The sequence below is a fragment of the Canis lupus genome, chromosome 7 (genome assembly GCF_011100685.1).
Source record: "Canis lupus familiaris isolate Mischka breed German Shepherd chromosome 7, alternate assembly UU_Cfam_GSD_1.0, whole genome shotgun sequence".
Lineage (NCBI taxonomy): Eukaryota > Metazoa > Chordata > Mammalia > Carnivora > Canidae > Canis > Canis lupus.
The window spans coordinates 20,195,476-20,216,128 of NC_049228.1; the positions used below are offsets into that span (position 1 = coordinate 20,195,476).

The 20,653-nt window shown below is 36.0% G+C and overlaps 1 protein-coding gene across 4 annotated transcripts in view; it reads right to left on the bottom strand.

Annotated features, from left to right (window-relative positions):
* Positions 1-20,653, bottom strand: part of TDRD5 (tudor domain containing 5) — an 86,759-nt gene that overhangs the window by 47,314 nt on the left and 18,792 nt on the right. For all 4 annotated transcript variants that reach the window (XM_038542352.1, XM_038542349.1, XM_038542350.1 and 1 more), the window contains exons 5-6: positions 7,579-7,662; positions 4,973-5,029 (exon numbers count right to left, since the gene is read on the bottom strand). In XM_038542352.1, coding sequence (XP_038398280.1) covers positions 4,973-5,029; positions 7,579-7,662 — 141 coding nt within the window. The remainder of the gene's footprint in view (positions 1-4,972; positions 5,030-7,578; positions 7,663-20,653) is intronic.

Sequence of the window (20,653 nt, forward strand, 5' to 3'; positions counted from 1 at the left end):
TCTGGGTTTTCCCTGAAAATCATTTTCATCTGGCTGCTTTCAGAATTTTCTAATTATATTTGGTTTTCTACAGAATGACTATGATGTGCCATGTAAGGTTCTCTTTGTACTCACTGTGTGGGGATACTTAGGTTTCTTAAATCTGTAAACTTCTTTCACAAAATCTGGAATATTTCCAGCCATTTTAAAAAATATCTTCCAATTTTCTCTCCTTTCTTTCTCTCCTCACCAATTACACATATGTTAGACCACTTGGTATTGTCTCACCAGTCTCTCAAACTCTGTTTTTTATCTTTATTTTCTCTGTTCTTCAGATTGAATCATTTTTATTGATCCATCTTCAAGTTCACTGGTGCTTTCTTCTGTCAGTTCCAATTTGTTAAGATACTACAGTGAATTTTTCTAGAAAGTCATTTGGATTTTATAGTTTTTATAGTTTTATAGTTTTTCTCCACTAAGGTTATCTGTTCTTTCAGTATGAACACATATTCCTTTATATCCTTTAACAGGACTTTTGCTAACTTCAACATCACCATATTTCTAACAATTACTTTTTCTTTTTCACCAAGGATATTTTGTTTCTTAATATATCTAGTAATTTGCTTTGTATCCTGGACATCATGTCACCAAGACTTTGGAATTGTTCATATTCCTTTTAGGACTATTGTTTTTTGCTTTGGTTTAGCAGGGAATTAATTTGACTGAACTTAATTCTGCCTCTCTGTAATAATCGACAGCTAAAATATATTCTGTTCTTTTAGCCTTACTAGGCTACTTCAAGCATGCTGCAACCATGTGCATGCAGTTCAACTGTCAACCAGAGATTTGGGCAGAATTTATGTGTAGAATTTGCTGCTCCTTCTCCATAGCTCTCTCTCCATCCTAAAATTTTTCCCCTCATTTTTCAGTTGCTTCCATAGTTCTAAATACTACCCTCTGGTTCTTCAAACCAGTAAAAATTTCTGATTTTTGCTCAAGTCCAAAACTCCAAATGGATGGGGCCTGCCATCAGGTCAAAATCCAGGCCTAAAAGGTACTATTCCCTCTTCCAGGTGCTGAATCCTGTCCGGTTTCTGTATACATTTACATATTGACCTAGGGCCTTCAGACAGTGGTTTTTAATACTATATCTGGAATTGATAATACTTATCTTCAATACTGTTCCAATATAAGCTACTCAGAAATAATACATCCTAATTTATTTGTATGCCTGAGTTTCTCACTAGATTTCAAAAAACCTTACAGACAGGGATGTTTCCAACCTAGATCCCCAATGCCTCCTTCACTTCCTTTTGATTTTCAAAATGTTCCTCATATTTACCTTTTTTTTTTTTAAGGCATTATCTGTTGTATTTTTTGTTCTTGTCATCCTTTGTAGTTTAGTTTTCATTTTGGAAATGATTTTTTTCTTTTGTTTCTAATTCTGTCCAGTCTATTATCACCTTATTTCCAATTTATGTTATTTCAGATGTAAGTTGTTCTTTCATGTTTTGTATCACTTTCTTAATATATCTCTTTGAAAAAGTAGGCTTCAGTTTTGATCTGTATTAGGGACATGTATTTCTGACATGCTTTGATGATCTACAGATTTATTATTATTCTCCTTATTCTCTTTTTTTTCTTAACACAATGAAAAAGTTTGGCCCTGATCCTCTTTGTTGCATATTTTACGTGCAACTCATTTTCCTAATTTGTAGAATATCATTCTGGATGGCTTTTCTGCATCAGACCTCCTTCTACTATTTTCATATATTGTTAAATTGTTAAAAAAAAAAAAACATATAGTACAGCCTTAGGACAGCCATGGTAGAAGTTCCTCAAAAAATTAAAAGTAGGGATGCCTAGGTGGCTCAGTGGTTGAGCATCTGCCTTCGGCTCAGGGCATGATCCCAGAGTCCTGGGATCAGTCCCACATCAGGCTCCCCAAAGGGACTCTGCTTCTCCCTCTGCCTATGTCTCTGCCTCTGTGTCTCTCATGAATAAATAAAATCTTTAAAAAATAAAAATAGAAATACCATATGATACAGCAATTCCACTATTAGGTATTTACCGAAAGAAAATGAAACCACGAATTTATTTATGTACCCCTATTTTTATTGCCACATTATTTACAAGATATGTAACCAACCCAAGTGCCCATCAGTAGACGAATGGATAAGGAAGATGTGGTAACACACACACACACACACACACACACACACACACACACACAGGAATACTATGCAGCTATAAAAAAAAAGATGGGATCTTGCCATCTGCAACAACATGGACAGACCTAGAGGGTATTATGCTAAGTGGGTAAGTCAGACTAAGAAAGACAAATACCATGCAACTTCACTCATATGTGGAATCTAAAAAATCTAAAAAAAAAAAAAAAAAAAAAGAAAAGAAAAGAAAAAATGAATAAATGAACCAAAAGCAGAATCAGATTTATAAACACAGTAACAAATTGATGGTTGCCAGTGGGGAGAGGATGGACAATGGGTGAAGGGGAGTGGGAGATACAGGCTTCCAGTTATGGAATGAATAAGTCATAGGAATAAAGGCACAGCATAAGGAATATAGTCAATGATATTGTAATAGTGTTGTATGGTGACAGATGGTAGCTACACTTGTGAAAATAGCATCATATTTAAACATGTCAAGTTGCTATGGAGTAAGCCTAAAATTAATGTAACATGGTTTACTCAAATTTAAAAATAAAAATATATATTATAGTAGCTTGTTTTTGAAACGTCCTGGCTCTCTTCCCTTAATTCTACTTGTATCTGGACCCTTCTTTTTCTATGGTCCTTGTCCTGCTCAATTTTTCCTTCATGTCTGGTCCTATCTAGAAGGGAGCCCTAGCCTGTCCATTTTAAGAATTCACAGGGGCTATAATGCTCCAGCCTGATTCAAGCCTTACCATGAAACATTCTCTATTAGATATATAAAAATATTATCTATCCAGTTTCAGCTGTTGTTTTCGGAATGGCTTGCTGTTCTGTCTAGTGAATTATCTGATAGCTATTTTGTCATTTTTGTTCCCAGATCCATCAGAAATTGGCTCCCTCCCTTCCCTTCCCTCTGTTTTTTCCTGACACAAACACTGGTTACATGAGGGAGGACCTTGTGGCTGCTGGTAATTATTCCCCACACAAGAAAATACATTACCCAATTTTGTTGTAGATATTATCAGCCAATTTTTGATTTTGCTATCTAGTTTCTCTGTCTTTATGTAAGGTCTCAGTAAAGCCAAAAAACTATGCTGCCACTGCACTATCTTCCCTTTAATTAGCAATATGACAAGGCATCTTGACAAAATGACAGATTCTTGACCAGGTATTTCAAGAGGGCAAATCATACAGGTAGCTTTATACCACACTGGATAAATAAAAAGTTAAGCAAGTGTTTTAATAAGTTAGAATAAAAGTTGAATCTATATTACTATATATCTCCAATCATGAAGTTGAATTCCTGCCTAAGTCTGTTTACTAAGAAAAGCAAAAAGCTTTCCTGTAATATTAAAAGGTTTTAATTTCTCCAAGATTGCAGAATTGTAACCTTAACACCATGAACTACATTTGACTGTGGTATAAAACTATTCACTTTGAGTTGTGAACCTAGCATAAGAGATTGATCTTACCCATAAATTTTGTGGTAACGAAGTCATATTCTATTACGCACAGACTTTATTCTGGAATTTCATTATTAGGTAAGTTAACCAGCTCGTTAATCAAAAGAACATCAAAACCCCTTGTTTTGAGTCTATGTGAAAAATATTTGTGGCACTGAAAGATTCTTTAAAAAAAAAAAAAAAAAGTGAACATCAGCTTACTCTGTCCCTATCCAAGGGACCATATGACACCTTCTTCCAGTCTTTCTTCTAAAAATTAATATTTATTGAACAATTACTATGTGACAGGCACTATTTTAAGTATTTCCTTTTTAAGTCATTAAAACCTCACAAAACTCTCTAAGTAATACTATCCTAACTTTATATATCATTTATAAGCTAGCACATAGAAGTTAATGTATCTTAACCATTATGCTGTAGTATCTCACAATATCTGTGTTTGTATCTGCAACTGTATGACAGTTTTCATGGCACAGAAGATTTAAGATTCTGAAGCCAGACTGCCCGGGGTTCAAATCCTGACTCTACCCTTTATTGACTATCTGACCTTTAGGCAAGTTACTTCTCTGTGCCTTAGTTTGTTGTGAAAATCAAATTATTTACATTATGAAAGACATTCAGAACAGAGCCTACCACAGAGCTAACACATACATAGGTCTTACTATTTTTTAAAAACTGGATATACGATAGCATCTAAATTACCATTCTACAACTTGACTTTTTTTTATTTTTTTTACAACTTGATTTTTTCACTAAACAGATGATGATCCATGTTGCAAATAAATCTAGTTCATTTATCTACTATGTATTATTCTACCATAAACGTCAACCTCTATTTATCCACTCTATTACTGACAGTCATTAAATCTGTTTCCAGTTTTTTACTATGCTGCCAGGGGTACATGTCTTATGCAGATCTCCCTGTGCACATGTGTATGAATTGCTCTAAAGTATACATGTAGAAGTGGAAATGCTGGACCACTGGGTGTGCTTCTCTTCAGCTCTACTTGATACTGCCAAAATGCTCTCCAACGGAGTTTTGTCCCACAAGCAGTGGATGACATACTGTTTCCCCACACCCCCAGTAACATTTGGTATTGTCAGACCTTAAAAATAACTTTTATTCTAACAATATTAACATTAAGTGGTAAAGATATCCTTCCTATGTATAATGAAGCACTTATAAAGGACCATATTCTTAACTCTTTTAGTAAAGAAAATGATGCCAAAATGCAAAACAAAATGTTGAAGTTCTAGAGCACAGACTTGGAGGATCCAAGGAGTACCAACAAAATTTCTATCCATCAAAGAAGCAGAAGGTATAAAACCATGATTGATGAAAAAGAAAATACTCACCTCAAATTCTCTGAGCAGTTTAGAAATAAGCAAACCTTCTGGAAACTTGGATACAACCTAATAAAAAATAAAATATACTATAAATAGACATCATTAGGATGCTGCCTAAGAAAATATCAAAATAAAACAGTATAAACTTAAATGTAACAAAGGTAAAAAAAATATTACCAAGTGAATGAATTAAAAGTCACTATGTTTTTTTAGATCAGTTTCCAGTTTTAAAAAAGGATGTAACAAAAAAAGGCAATGACTTCCAACATTTCCAGAGTTGAGGAATCATTCTTGGACAATATTACAATGCCACAGTTCTCCAAAAATTCCTACAATTCTTTAATATATTTAGCTTTATATCACATAAATATCCTATGGCATAATTTCAAGTATTTTAAAGATTTTTAAGTAATCTCTACACTCAATGTGGGGGTGAACTCAGAACCCCAAGATTAAGAGTCATGTGTTCTATTGACTGAGCCAGCCAGGCCCTCCTCAAGCATTTTAAATGGTAGAAAAGAAATAAAATGGATACTATAGAAAACTTTGCAAAATACAGTTAAGCAAAGGAAAACTTATGTAATTGTCACCCATGTGCACATAAAAATACCTATATTTAATATAAAAATTAATATATTTATATTTAATTATATTTAATATAAAAATTTTAATATATTTAATTTAAAATGAAATTTATTTTATTTAATATTTAATATATTATTTTAATATAAAATATATTTATATTTAATATTTAATATATTTTATTTAATATAAAAATAAGGCCTTCATTTTTTTTAAGGTCATTGTTTCTATCGTAAGTTTTTTTATTATCATGCCATAAACAAGTTTGTATGTCAATAAATATGGATCAACAAGTTTACTGGCTATAGAGTTTTCAAATTATTTGATATATTTAAATCAAATATATCAAGGATGTACTTGATCCTCTATTTGTGGCTGAGTCCTGTGTTTTATCATTACAAATATAATTATTTTCATATTTGCATCTTGCACACTTGTCCAATTATGTTAGGAAAAGTTCCTAAAAGCAGAATTATTCTATCCCAATAAAGTATAAAAAGATTTTCACTGTCCTAGATTTTTCCAAATACTATGTTTCATTAAAAAGTCTAAATCAAAAAAAAAAGTCTAAATCAAGCTTCAGAAAAATATAAAAATGATTCCATATTCTGTGACCAGAGATAGCTGTTGCTGCTTTTCATAAATCATCCTTTCAGAAACCTCTTTATGTAGACACACATTATATATGATTTTACATGAAAGGACAATACTAAACATGCTATTATATAAAACCTGTTCTTCAAGTCCAAAATAAGTCAAGAAGATACTTCCAAGTAAATTAATTGAGATAAACATAGACTTTCTTATGAGCTGCATGATTCTACCTAGTTTGGGTAGTTAATTTAACCAATCCTTTACCAATGAATGCTTAATTTTTCTTTAACTTTTTGTTACCATAAAAAAAAATCATACTGAATATCCTTAAATAATCATTGGATACATGGTCAAATGTCCAAACAAAAAAATAGGGCTTGAATGTACTATGGTTTTTGCATTTCTCCCAGCAAAACTACAACATCTGAAATGGAGTAATATAAAGTGGTAAGAGTAATAGTAGCACTCTGATCATTCAAATAAGAGGAGCTCCCACCAAAATTTTAAGCATACACACCTGTTAGCCCGATACATTAACAGCCAAAGAGCTTCCACAAATTAACAAGGGAAAACAACATATTAGGTCAAAGACATGAACAGGCGATTCATGTAAGAAATATAAATGGGGGACACCTGGGTGGCTCAGTGGTTGAGCGTCTGTCTTTAGCCCAGGGCGTGATCCCAGGGTTCTGGGATCGAGTCCCACATTCCCTGTGAGGAGCCTGCATCTCCCTCTGCCTAGGTCTCTGGCCTCTCTCTCATGAATAAATAAATGAAATCTTTAAAAAGAAAAAGAAATATAAATGGTTACTAAGCATATGAAAAGATGCTCAATGTAAAAATCAAGAGATGTAAATTAAATTATTACACAGCAACATTTCACCATTGGTGGGAGTTTAAATTTGTTCAAGCCTTTTAGAGGGCAATTTAGTATTAAAGACAAAAACTAAATTATTCAGTGCCTTTGGCAAGTCCACTTTTACATACATGTTCAAGGACATTAACTGTAGCATTTTTTAATAGCCAAAGCTAGAAACAACCCCAATGTAATCAATCACAGATCTCATAAATGAAAGAGCTTTGGCAGAGTGGAATGCCATGTAATGTTTACAATAATATTTGACATACATATATATGAAACTGATACTGGAAAAATCTTGAATTGTTTGCTAACGATGATTTATTGGGTAAAGGGAAGAAAAAAGAAAGACAGCATTTATGGAAGAATTCCATTTTCTAAATAATTTTGAGAACATTAAAAATTATTAGAAGGGTGTAATTTTTTTTCTGATCTTAAAAGAATAGCCACTCCATTTGCAATATATTTGGAAAGATCAGGTTTAAGTATAAAATACATACTTATAGGCAAAGTAAATTTAACCACAAATGAGATTTAAATGATCATTCCTGTTCATTTTCCAGAAACAGAAAATACTTACAAATCTTAATTTATGTTTTAGTTCCGGATTGATAGTCCCTCCAGGTCCAATTTGTGAAATAACTGATTTGAATGTGTTCTCCAACTATGAAAGAAGAAAAAAAAATTCAAGTTATAATCCAAAAAGAAAAAGATCAAAGATAAATCTGAATATGTATGTAAAAGGAAACATCTACCACAGGAAACGTATTTCAATCAAATGGGTCAAATATTGTTAACAGGCACTGTAACATCTCATACCATATAAAATACATTTAGAGTAGATGGAATCTATAAAACTAAACACTCTGCAATTTTCCAGGTAATTAACATTCTCTGAAACAATGAGATTCTATTGAAACTCAATTTTTCAATCTCTTATTCTTACCCAGAAAGGACTTTTGTTACTAATTTTCTTCTGCTTATAAAAATTCAATGTGTGTTAAATACATGCTTAGTGAACGCCAAGTACAAACAAGGGACTGGGCGGTGGTAGGTCCTGGGAAGCAGAAAAGAATGTGAGCCAGGGCAGGACAGAAAAGCTCTCTGTTGTAACAAGAAAGAAGGGAGAAAGAAGAAGGAGGGATGCAGGACATGAGATCAGACAGAAGGTGGAGTGACTACCTGATGGTTTCAATATTCTGAGTTCAACAGCAAGGCCCACTCCTAAAAGTTAGAGGGAAAGGGGAGAGATTTCGGGCAGGTGAGAAGTAGAAAAACAGAGGTGAGGAAATGATGGAAGAGTATCCAAATGTAACAGGCAGGGAGTAAAGACAGGAGAGGCCTGAGCTAAGACAACAGAGGTCTAAAGATTTGAGTTGAGACAAGCCAATGCCATAGAGGCCCAATAAGGGAGCAGATGAGGAACACGAATATTTGGAGAAATAAGCTGGAAGCACAGGTATTTATGGTCAGAGAAGCACGGAGCAGAGGCAGACAGCCCATGCCCTGTGAACTGCCATGGTACAGCAGGTCTAAACTGAATGAAAGACCACAGAGTTATGTTTAAAGACAGTAAGTAGGTAAGAAAAACAGATGTTAGAAAAGACACAAAGGTATAAAGGAAAACACACATTACCTAAAATCCTATCACATAGACAGAATCATTAATATTTTTTTAAATCTCTCTTCCGGTTGTCACTTGGTCTGTCATTATGTACAGACTGTATAACCTCTTAGGTCTCAGTTTCTTTATCTGGAAAACGAAGACAATTTCAATATTTTGTAAGAGTGACACGAAAAGGAGATGAGGAGGGGGAGATTAGATTCTTAGGATTATATCACTAACTTTCACAAAAAGCCTCAGTCCTGGGGCTGATGTTCTTCATACTCCTTCTGCATCTACCATGAGAGCTCGCCAAGCTCTCCCAGTGAACAGTAAGAGATTCTTCATATCCCATGCTCGCCTCAGGAGAGGGGTCAATACAACTCCTGGGAATTTCACTGTGCTATGTATTTCAGGGGACCCCCCCCCAAAAAAAAATGGTCACCTCAGTGTCATACCTCTCACGCCACTGAAGTAGGGAATTGAGATAAATGAATAAACTGCAGGGATACCTGGATGGCTCAGCGGTTGAGCCGCTGCCTTCTGTTCAGAAATCCCACATCAGGCTCCCTGTGAACAGCCTGCTTCTCCCTCTATGTCTCTGCCTCTTTGTCTCTCATGAATAAATAAAAATCTTTTTTAAAAAATGCATAAATTGCTATAACCTACGGCTGACTCTGAGCATCACTGAAGAGAAACAGGACCTATTATTATCTCACTTCAGATGACACTGAGGATCAATGAAGTACAGAAGGACCTATTATCACATTAGGTTATAAATACAGGGAAGGGCCCTGAAGAGTGGTGGAGAAGACAGTGAAGCTAGAAGGAACTTCATGAGCACAGGAAAAATATAACCTGCCTGAAGCCAATAAGGAAGTGGAGGAAGAGAATCCTGAAGAAAGAAGGAAGTACCACAGAATACCTCAGGTGCCAAACGAGCAAATTTTACTGGTTATGTAGACAACACCTCAGATTTTTAGCAAGGGAGAGACATTATCAGAATTTTAATCTGGAGCAGAAAATGATATTAGAGGGATGGACAACCAACTGGGAGCCCACTGGAGAGGAGTCTTCCCTCAGGTGCTAGGACTAAGGAATAAGACTGGAAAGAGGGGACAGGGTAAAGGTGGAATGTGGGTCCAGAGAAATGAGGAAAGAACACAGTACAGGCAGGCGAGGGAACAGCTGATTCAATAGGGATGAATAAGAGACCAAGGGAAACAGCCTCAAAAACAGCAAGTTCCAGGAGGAAAGCTAAAGGACCTCGGAACACAGAGTAGGTTTTTGCTCATTTTTAACAAATTCCAAAAGTTTGGGAAACGGAGCTAAATGACAAGATGAGAATTACAAATGTGATTTTTCTCCCTGGAGCAAGGGCCAAAGTTGGCCCACCGTCTTTGTACTGCCCATAAGCTTGCAACAGTCTCAACATGTTTAAATAGTTGAGGGAAAAAAATTAAAAGAGTAACATCTCATGACACATGAAAATTAAATGATATTCAAATTTCAGTATTCATATATGAAGCTTTACTGGAACACAGCTGCACTCACATTTACAAACTATCTACATAGTTGTGTTTCACACTACAAGGGCAGAGTCCAGTGTTTACAACAGAGACCATGTGGACCTCAAGCCTCAAATATTTACCATGTGACCCTTTAGAGAAAACAGTTACCAGGCCTGGGCTTAAGATGCCACAATGATGGGCTCTTAGCTAGGAACAGAATGCTTCTCAAGAAGAAAAAAAAATATTTTTTTGCCTCAGGCTAGATCACTAAATTAAGCTGACTTTAATCTGAATGGGGAAGGAGAGATTTCTTAAAGTCCAGCTTATCTTGGGGATATCTATAATTGGAGGGCAGAAGTTCTAATGAGGGGGAAGGACAGTACGAAAGGACAGTAATCAGTGATTGACATGAGGAAATAATCAAGAGGGGACCCTGACTTCAATAATTCTTCAGTCTCAGATACCTGCACAAACACAAAGAATGGATAATAAATCAAGTGAACAAAACATATTATAGGGGCATAAACAGAGATGGAAAGTGATGGGTTAAAAAATACCATACTCAGAGAAGAGTCAGAGAAGAGCTTTGAATCAAAAGATTCACTCCTCTAAAAAATTGACAAAAACAAATTGGCAATTGATAAATAGTAATATTAAGCAATAAAAACATCAAGCTTAACCTCTAATAAACAGACATTACTCAGAAATAGTTACATGCCTAGCAAATTGGAAAATTATTTTTACAATAATGCCCATTTATTCATTCAACAAAAATATTCTGAACACGTACTATTGTGCTTCACAATGGATATACAGTGGTAAGTAAACCAGATATGGTCACTGCCCTGGAACTTGGTAGTCTAATGTGGGAAGACAGATATAATAATGATAAATATATAATTTCAAATATGAAAAATAATAATTGCAATTATGATAAATGCCATGAAAAGACCCACAGAGAGTCATGAAAGGATAATATGCCTGAAGGCATCAGGAAAGCAATGGGAGATCTAACAGACTGGGTTGGTAGGAAGGAGAGGTCATCTATACTGTGTATTACCAAAGGCACAAGGAAAGAAGCACACTCTACACACACCTTATCTGAGTGTTAACTGAAACAACTTTCACGGAGGACAACCTAACTACATAAAAGCACATTCTTTTTGATGCAGTGATTGTTGCTCTAGAAATTTTTCCTGTGAAGTAATGGAAATATATGCAAACTTGAGCAAGAGTTTTATCACAAGGTTATTTTTAATAAACCCCAGAAACAGTCTTAATGCCTAACTAAAGTTACAAGTTAAATTATATTGCACCCTACTGCCATTAAAAGTTATGTTATGGAGCACCTAGGTGGCTTAGTGGTTGAGCGTCCGACTTTGGCTCAGGGCGTAATTCCAGGTGCTGGGATCGAGTCCCACGTCAGGCTCCACACAGGGAGCCTGCTCTCCCTCTGCCTAGATCTCTGCTTCTCTCCATGTCTCTCATGAATAAATAAAATCTTTTAAAAAATAATGTTGCATTACAATATTTAATAATGTGGGATGTTCACGATTTATATTTGTGACTAAAAAAAACAGGTCACAAACCTGGACCAGAATGATTTTATTTTTATTTAAAAAAGTGGTAGGAGCATCTGGGTTGCACAGTGGGTTAAGCGTCTGCCTTTGGCTCAGGTCATGATCCCACAGTCCTGAGATCAAGCCCCACATTGGGCTCCCTCTCCCTCTGCCTATTGCTCCCCCTGCTTGTACAGTCTCTGTCAAATAAAGTTTTTTTAAAAAAGTCACTTAGAATAATACTTGCTAGCTCCATTCATGTCATTACAAATGGCAAGATTTCATTCTTTTTTATGGTTGAGTAATATTACATAGTATATATGTATACCACATCTTCTTTATCCATTTATCAGTTAATGGACACTTGGGCTGTTTCCATAATTTGGCTATTGTATTAATGCTGCTATGAACATCAGGATGCATATATCCCTTTCAAAATAAGTCAGAAAGACAAATACCATATGATTTTACTCATATGTGGAATTTAAGAAACAAAACAAATGAGCAAAGGGTGGGGGAAGAGGCAAACCAAGAAACAGACTCTTAACTATACAGAACTGATAGTTACCAGAGGGGACGGGGGCAGGGGGATGGGTGAAATAGGTGATGAAGAATAAGGCAGGCACTTGTGATGAGCACTGAGTGTTGTATAGAAGTGTGGCATCACTATATTGTACACCCGAAACTAATATTACACTGTATGTTAGCTAGCTGGAATTTAAATAAAAGACTTAAAGAAGAAAAAAAAGTCAACTTTTTTGGCTGATAAAACTATAGATAATTTTTATTTTCTTCTGTGCTCTCCTGTATTTCAAATCTTCCACAATCAATCTTTTTATTACTTTTGTAATAAGAAAGTTTCAAAAAACAGACACCTGGGTGATATTTAGAAACATGAAAGGGTGGAAGCTTTTTGGAAAGAAGATGCATGAAGCTAAAAGCAGAAAGGAACAGAAGTGACATCTTAGAGGAAAATACTAAAGACCTTTGGCCATATGGTAAAACATAAATACATTTCTGATAAAGATCACAAAACTGGCACAGACACACATAGAAGCCAAGTTTTCAACTGCTTAAATATTTGATAGGTACCTCATCTGACAAAAAGCCAGCCACTACAGAATGTGACTTGCCATACTAAAAATTTCATCAAAACTCACAAGAAAACCGGTAAGGAACAGCTACTTTTAGTTGGTCAGAGAACACAACTTCCAGAGAACTGCATTACTGAACCCATCAAACAGCTTCTGCTGACAGTGACTGTTTAACATACCCAGGTGCTGGACCAGGATACTCTTAAAAGACAGCTGAGCCAGGTCATCAAGTGAAATAAAAAAGCATCCTCCCTTATATGCAATATCAAGTATCATCTAATTCACATAAAACTAACAATTGTTTGGCTGTAGGTGCAAACTAACACACAGCTCTGATTTTTAAATTCATTTAGGACCATACTTTCTTTTATAATTCCAAGTTTACCTACTTTAAACCTCATGCTGAATTTCACAATGATGCTTTCTAATGTGTAAGATAGGAGCAGGGTAGGATGGGGTACTCTTAGATAATATGAAGGCTACAGAATCTACAGCTCCCTAATTACCTTGACCAAACATTCTTATTGGCAATGACCTATTAATGGAAGCAAAGTAACACCACAATTATATGTGATCTGGGACTACACAGACAGGACAGCAGAGGCTTCATTCACTAGAAATATAGCTAATTCATATTCATCCACCCACATTCCCATTCTCATGTAAACTTCCTCAGTGAATATAAAGGATATTTAAGAGAATGTGGTAAAATGATTATTCATATCTTACAAAACAGAGTTTAAATTGTTCTAACCATTTGTTTTGTGAAACAAAGCACAACAATATGCAGAGTGGTATACTAGCAACCAAGCATGGCTCTTTCTCTTAGAGGTGAAAGGTGGAAAAAAAAAAAAAAAAGAGGTGAAAGGTGAAAAAATACTAATACTCATCTTACAAAGGAGAAATTTATTTTTCTTTTAAATAATGTGTCTTTACTACAAAATAGCATATGTCCACTGTAAAAAAACATAAAATACAGATCAAAAAGTCTGTAAATTTATAATTTAAATTTGTTATAGATCTTTTTCTACACTCTTAAGTACATATGCCTGGAGAATTTTGAGTAGGACCACATAGCAAACAGATCTGTAATTTTGAGGAAACGGCAAGTTGAACATTTATAAATAGGATTATGAAGGATCTAGTAATTACATGGAATCTGTCCTGCTAGCAAATTAAAATACATAGTTTAGGAATTAGAGTCCACTCTTTGGAACAAGATTCAAAGAACTCCAATGGCAAAAACTTCAACCAGAAGTGAACTGTGATTAGACTGCATCTATAGGGAATTCTTGGAGCTACAAAATAGAAGGTAAAACTCAGAAAAGAGTATGTACATCCCTCTCACCCTCTCTTGGAGCCAAGCCGAGCAAAGGTCCTAAACCACACATTTAATATCGCCTGGCTCTGGTAGTTACAGATGGCAAGTAAGCATATCAAAAGATATTCAACATCATTTGTCATTAGGGAACTGTAAATTAAAACAATGAGGTAACACTCACTACGTATGTATTAGGCCAAAATCCAAACAGTGACACCACCAAATGCAGGTGAGGATGCTGAAGAACAGGAATTCTCATACACTGCTGTTGGGAATGCAGATGGTACAGCCACTTTGGAGGAGTTTGGTGGTTTCTTCCAAAAGCACTTCCTCTTATTGTATGATCTGGCCATAATGCCTCTTGGTATTTACTCTAAGGAGCTGAAAACTTATGTCCATACAAAAACCTATACATGGATGTTTATAGAAGCTTTATTCACAATTGCCAAAATTTGGATGCAACCAAGATTTCCTTCAGTAAGTATCTCAGTAAAATTATAAGGAATGAAATCAGATTGTGTTCTCTCAACACAATGGGATTAAATTAGAATTCAATAGCATTTCTGAAAAATCCTCAAATGCTTGGATATTAAACAACACACTTCCAAGTAATCCTCCAAGACAGAAAAAAAACACACAGGAAGTTAGAAAAGATTTTAGACTGAATGAAAATGAGAATGTAAAATATCAAAATTTGTGAGATCCAGCTAAGGCAGCACTTAGAAGAAATTTACAGCCTTAAATTTTTACATTAGAAAAGAAAAACCAAAATCAATGGCCAAGAGCAAGAACAGAAAATTAACCAAGTAGAAAGAAGTATCTAATAAAGATAAGCACAGAAATAAATGAAATAGGAAACATAAATACCAATAAAGCCAAAGGCTGATTCTTTGACAAGTAACTGGATAAATTTTTAAATAACAGAAATTCTTTCCAAAAAAAAGAAAAACTTCCAAACTCATTTCAAGAGGCCTGTATTACCGTGATTCCAAAACCAGATAAAAGATTACAAGAAAATTGCAGAATATGTTCTAAAAACATAAACACAAAAATCCTAAACAAGATATTAGCAAATTAAATCCACAATATGTAAAACATAATACATGGTGACTAAGTGAGGTTCACCTAGCATTATAAAATGGGCTTAAAAAAAAAAATAGGGGGATCCCTGGGTGGCGCAGCGGTTTGGCGCCTGCCTTTGGCCCAGGGCGCGATCCTGGAGACCCGGGATGGAGTCCCACGTCGGGCTCCCGGTGCATGGAGCCTGCTTCTCCCTCTGCCTGTGTCTCTGCCTCTCTCTCTCTCTCTCTCTCTGTGACTATCATAAATAAATAAAAATTAAAAAAAAAAATAGGGATCCCTGGGTGGCGCAGTGGTTTAGCGCCTGCCTTTGGCCCAGGTCGCGATCCTGGAGACGGGGATCGAATCCCACATCGGGCTCTCGGTGCATGGAGCCTGCTTCTCCCTCTGCCTGTGTCTCTGCCTCTCTCTCTCTCTTTGTGACTATCATAAATAAATAAAAATTAAAAAAAAAGAAAAATAAAATAAAATAAATAAAAATTAAAAAATTAAAAGAAAAATTAAAAAAATAAAAAATAAAATGGGCTTAATATTTTAAAAGTCAATGTAATTTATGATATAAATAGATTAGAAAAGAAAATCCCTATAGAATTCTGACTCCAATTACAACATGTATGTGAGTTTTATCCCATACTCAAGCAATTCTCCAACATCAGCTGGGTATCCCGTACTTCCAAGTCTGACTCCATTTACCTGGCAATACATCAGATTCCACATATCAAGGGCCAAGTCCATATATGAAGGGCTCCCATCGTAATTCCAAGTCCAGGTTGTTACCTGTGCTTCTGATCAAGTTACTATAAATCAGAGGTTCCCATTGTCCCCTCCTTGGGTTCAAATGATTTGCTAGAGCAGCTCACTGAACTCAGAAACATTTTGCTTAGGAGATTACTGATTGATTATAAAACAATAGAACTCTACACCCACAAAAATGAACTCAAAATGGATTAAAATTTGAACATAAGACCTAAAACCATAAAACCCCTAAAAGAAAACATAGATGGTAGGCTCCTTCACATCATTTTGGCAGTGATTTTTTTGGATTTGACACCAAAAGAAAAGGTATCAAAAACAAAAATAAACAAATGGAATTACATCAAATTAAAAAGCTTCTGCACAGCAAAGGAAACCATCAAAAAGTAACCTACTTAATAAGAGAAAAAAAACTACAAATCAAAAAGGTATCTGTACCCCCCATGTTCACCACAGCATTATTTATAATAGCCACAACACGGAGACCACCTAAGCATCCATCAGTGGATAAGTGGCAAAATAATATGGTACAAACACACATACATACACTTACAAATACATACACACACGGAATATTATTCATCCATAAAAAAAAGAAAGAAATCTTGCCATTTGTGACAACATGGATGGACTCTTAGGGCATTATGCTAATGAAAATAAGTCAGAGAAAGATAACCACTGTATGATCTCTTATATGTAGAATCTAAAAAAACAAACAATAACAAAAACTTGAGCTCAGAGATAGAAGAACAGATGGGTGGTATCTGGAGACAGGAGTTTGGGAGTGAGTGAAATAGGTGGAGAGGATCAAAAGGTACAAAATTCCAGTTATAAAAATCCTGGGGGCAGGGAGGCTCCTGGGGGGCTCAGTCACTGAGCAGGGAGCCTTTAGCTCAGGTGATAATCCCAGGGTCCTGGGATCATGCCCAACGTTTGGCTCCTTGTTCACCAGAGAGCCTGTTTCTCCCTTCCCTCTCCCTATAGCTCCCCCTGCTTATGCTAATAAATCTTTTTATACCTTAAAAAAAAAAGTCCTGAGAATACAATGTACAGCATGGCAACTATATTTAATACTGTATATATTAATATATGATTTTATATAACATGTATTATATAATTAATAAGTTATATAAGGGTTAATATAGTATTAATACTGTATTGTAAAACTGAAAATTGCTAAGAGTAAATCTTAAAAGTTCTCATCACAAGAAAAAGAAATTTTAACTGTGTAGTGATGGATGTTAAGCAGACCTATGATCATTTCACATTATATACATATTGAAGCATCATGCTAAATATCTGAAATTTAAAAAAATAAAAAATATCTGAAATTAATATGTTAATTATATCTCAATTTTTTAAAAATCAATAATTTTTTTTAAAAGATATAACTCAGAAACAGTCAGATGAAGGAGATGTATATAGTCAGGTATGTGGGAAAAGGCACAGGGCTCCACACCCTCACTAGGGATGCCTCTCTACCCCCCACCCCCTCCAAATCTCTACTGGTCACTGGCCTAGAAGCTCTTCAAATCCAACACTTTTGGGTTTTTATGGAGGTTTTGCTCCAAAAGCACAACAAACTGACTCACTGGCCCCGGTGAATGAATTCAATATCCAGCCCCTTTCCTCTCCCAGGAGGTTGAGAGTAGGACTGAAAAGTTCTAACCCTCTAATCACATTGTTGCCTCTGACTGGCAACTGGCTCCCATACTTAGGTACTTTCGAAAAATCACTTCATTAACAAATAAAAGACACCTTTGTAGCTCTCATCACTTTAAAAATTCCAAGCATTTTAGGAGCTTTGTGGCAAAAAAGAGAAAGAGAATATATTTTGTATATAGTAAATCACAATATCAATATCACATCCTATAATCATCTTAATGGATGGAGAGTATTTCCACATATATCCATTGAAAAAATTCTCAGAATAGAGGAACAGAAGGGAATTTCCTCAACCTGGTTTCTGGCATTTATGAAAATGGTACAGTTAAAACCATAGTTAATGATGAAAGACTGAATGTTTTCCATTATAATCAGGAACGAGGCAAGAATTCCCACTCTCACCACTTTTTTTAATAAATTTATTTTTTATTGGTGTTCAATTTACCAACATACAGAATAACACCCAGTGCTCATCCCGTCAAGTACCCCCCTCAGTGCCCGTCACCCATTCACCCCCACCCCCCGCCCTCCTCCCCTTCCACCACCCCTAGTTCGTTTCCCAGAGTTAGGAGTCTTTATGTTCTGTCTCCCTTTCTGATATTTCCCACACATTTCTTCTCCCTTCCCTTATATTCCCTTTCACTATTATTTATATTCCCCAAATGAATGAGAACATATAATGTTTGTCCTTCTCCGATTGTCTTACTTCACTCAGCATAATACCCTCCAGTTCCATCCACGTTGAAGCAAATGGTGGGTATTTGTCGTTTCTAATGGCTGAGTAGTATTCCATTGTATACATAGACCACATCTTCTTTATCCACTCATCTTTCGATGGACACCGAGGCTCCTTCCACAGTTCGGCTATTGTGGACATTGCTGCTAGAAACATCGGGGTGCAGGTGTCCCTGCGTTTCATTGCATCTGTATCTTTGGGGTAAATCCCCAACAGTGCAATTGCTGGGTCGTAGGGCAGGTCTATTTTTAACTGTTTGAGGAACCTCCACACAGTTTTCCAGAGTGGCTGCACCAGTTCACATTCCCACCAACAGTGTAAGAGGGTTCCCTTTTCTCCACATCCTCTCCAACATTTGTGGTTTCCTGCCTTGTTAATTTTCCCCATTCTCACTGGTGTGAGGTGGTATCTCATTGTGGTTTTGATTTGTATTTCCCTGATGGCAAGTGATGCAGAGCATTTTCTCATGTGCATGTTGGCCATGTCTATGTCTTCCTCTGTGAGATTTCTGTTCATGTCTTTTGCCCATTTCATGATTGGATTGTTTGTTTCTTTGGTGTTGAGTTTAATAAGTTCTTTATAGATCTTGGAAACTAGCCCTTTATCTGATATGTCATTTGCAAATATCTTCTCCCATTCTGTAGGCTGTCTTAGTTTTGTTGACTGTATCCTTTGCTGTGCAAAGCTTCGTATCTTGATGAAGTCCCAATAGTTCATTTTTGCTTTTGTTTCTTTTGCCTTCGTGGATGTATCTTGCAAGAAGTTACTGTGGCTGAGTTCAAACAGGGTGTTGCCTGTGTTCTCCTCTAGGATTTTGATGGAATCTTGTCTCACATTTAGATCTTTCATCCATTTTGAGTTTATCTTTGTGTATGGTGAAAGAGAGTGGTCTAGTTTCATTCTTCTGCATGTGGATGTCCAATTTTCCCAGCACCACTTATTAAAGAGACTGTCTTTCTTCCAATGGATAGTCTTTCCTCCTTTATCGAATATTAGTTGACCATAAAGTTCAGGGTCCACTTCTGGGTTCTCTATTCTGTTCCATTGATCTATGTGTCTGTTTTTGTGCCAGTACCACACTGTCTTGATGACCACAGCTTTGTAGTACAACCTGAAATCTGGCATTGTGATGCCCCCAGATACGGTTTTCTTTTTTAAAATTCCCCTGGCTATTCGGGGTCTTTTCTGATTCCACACAAATCTTAAAATAATTCGTTCTAACTCTCTGAAGAAAGTCCATGGTATTTTGATAGGGATTGCATTAAGCGTGTACATTGCCCTGGGTAACATTGACATTTTCACAATATTAATTCTGCCAATCCATGAGCATGGAATATTTTTCCATCTCTTTGTGTCTTCCTCAATTTCTTTCAGAAGTGTTCTATAGTTTTTAGGGTATAGATCCTTTACCTCTTTGGTTAGGTTTATTCCTAGGTATCTTATGCTTTTGGGTGCAATTGTAAATGGGATTGACTCCTTAATTTCTCTTTCTTCAGTCTCATTGTTAGTGTATAGAAATGCCACTGACTTCTGGGCATTGATTTTGTATCCTGCCACGCTACCGAACTGCTGTATGAGTTCTAGCAATCTTGGGGTGGAGGCTTTTGGGTTTTCTTATGTAGAGTATCATGTCATCGGCGAAGAGGGAGAGTTTGACTTCTTCTTTGCCAATTTGAATGCCTTTAATGTCTTTTTGTTGTCTGATTGCTGAGGCTAGGACTTCCAGTACTATGTTGAATAGCAGTGGTGAGAGTGGACATCCCTGTCTTGTTCCTGATCTTAGGGGAAAGGCTCCCAGTGCTTCCCCATTGAGAATGATATTTGCTGCCACTCTCACCACTTCTATGCATTATTATACTAGAGGGCCTGCCTTTCTAAGAAGGAAAAAAAAAAAAGCATATAGACTGAAAAGGAAGTAAAATTGTCTACTCCTAGATGGTATGATGGTCTATGCAGAAACCCCCCCCCACACACACACACACAAAAAGAAAAGCAAATCCCAACTCTGGGGTACCTGGGTGGCTCAGGTGGTTAAGCATCTGACTCTTGATTTTCTGGCTCAGGTCATGATCTCAGGGTTCTGGGATCAACCCCCTCCCCCAATCACATCAGGCTCCACGTTCAGCCTGAAGATTTCTCTCCCCTCTCTATGCCCCTCCCCACCACCGTTCTCTCACACACTCTTCTCTAATAAATAATCTTTAAAAAAAAAAATCCCAACTCCACAAAAGAGCTACTAGAATGATTTGAACTACAGAAACGAATTTATCAAGTACCTTGATTCAAGGTTACAAGATACAACGTCAATCTACAAAAAAATCCAATTGATTGTC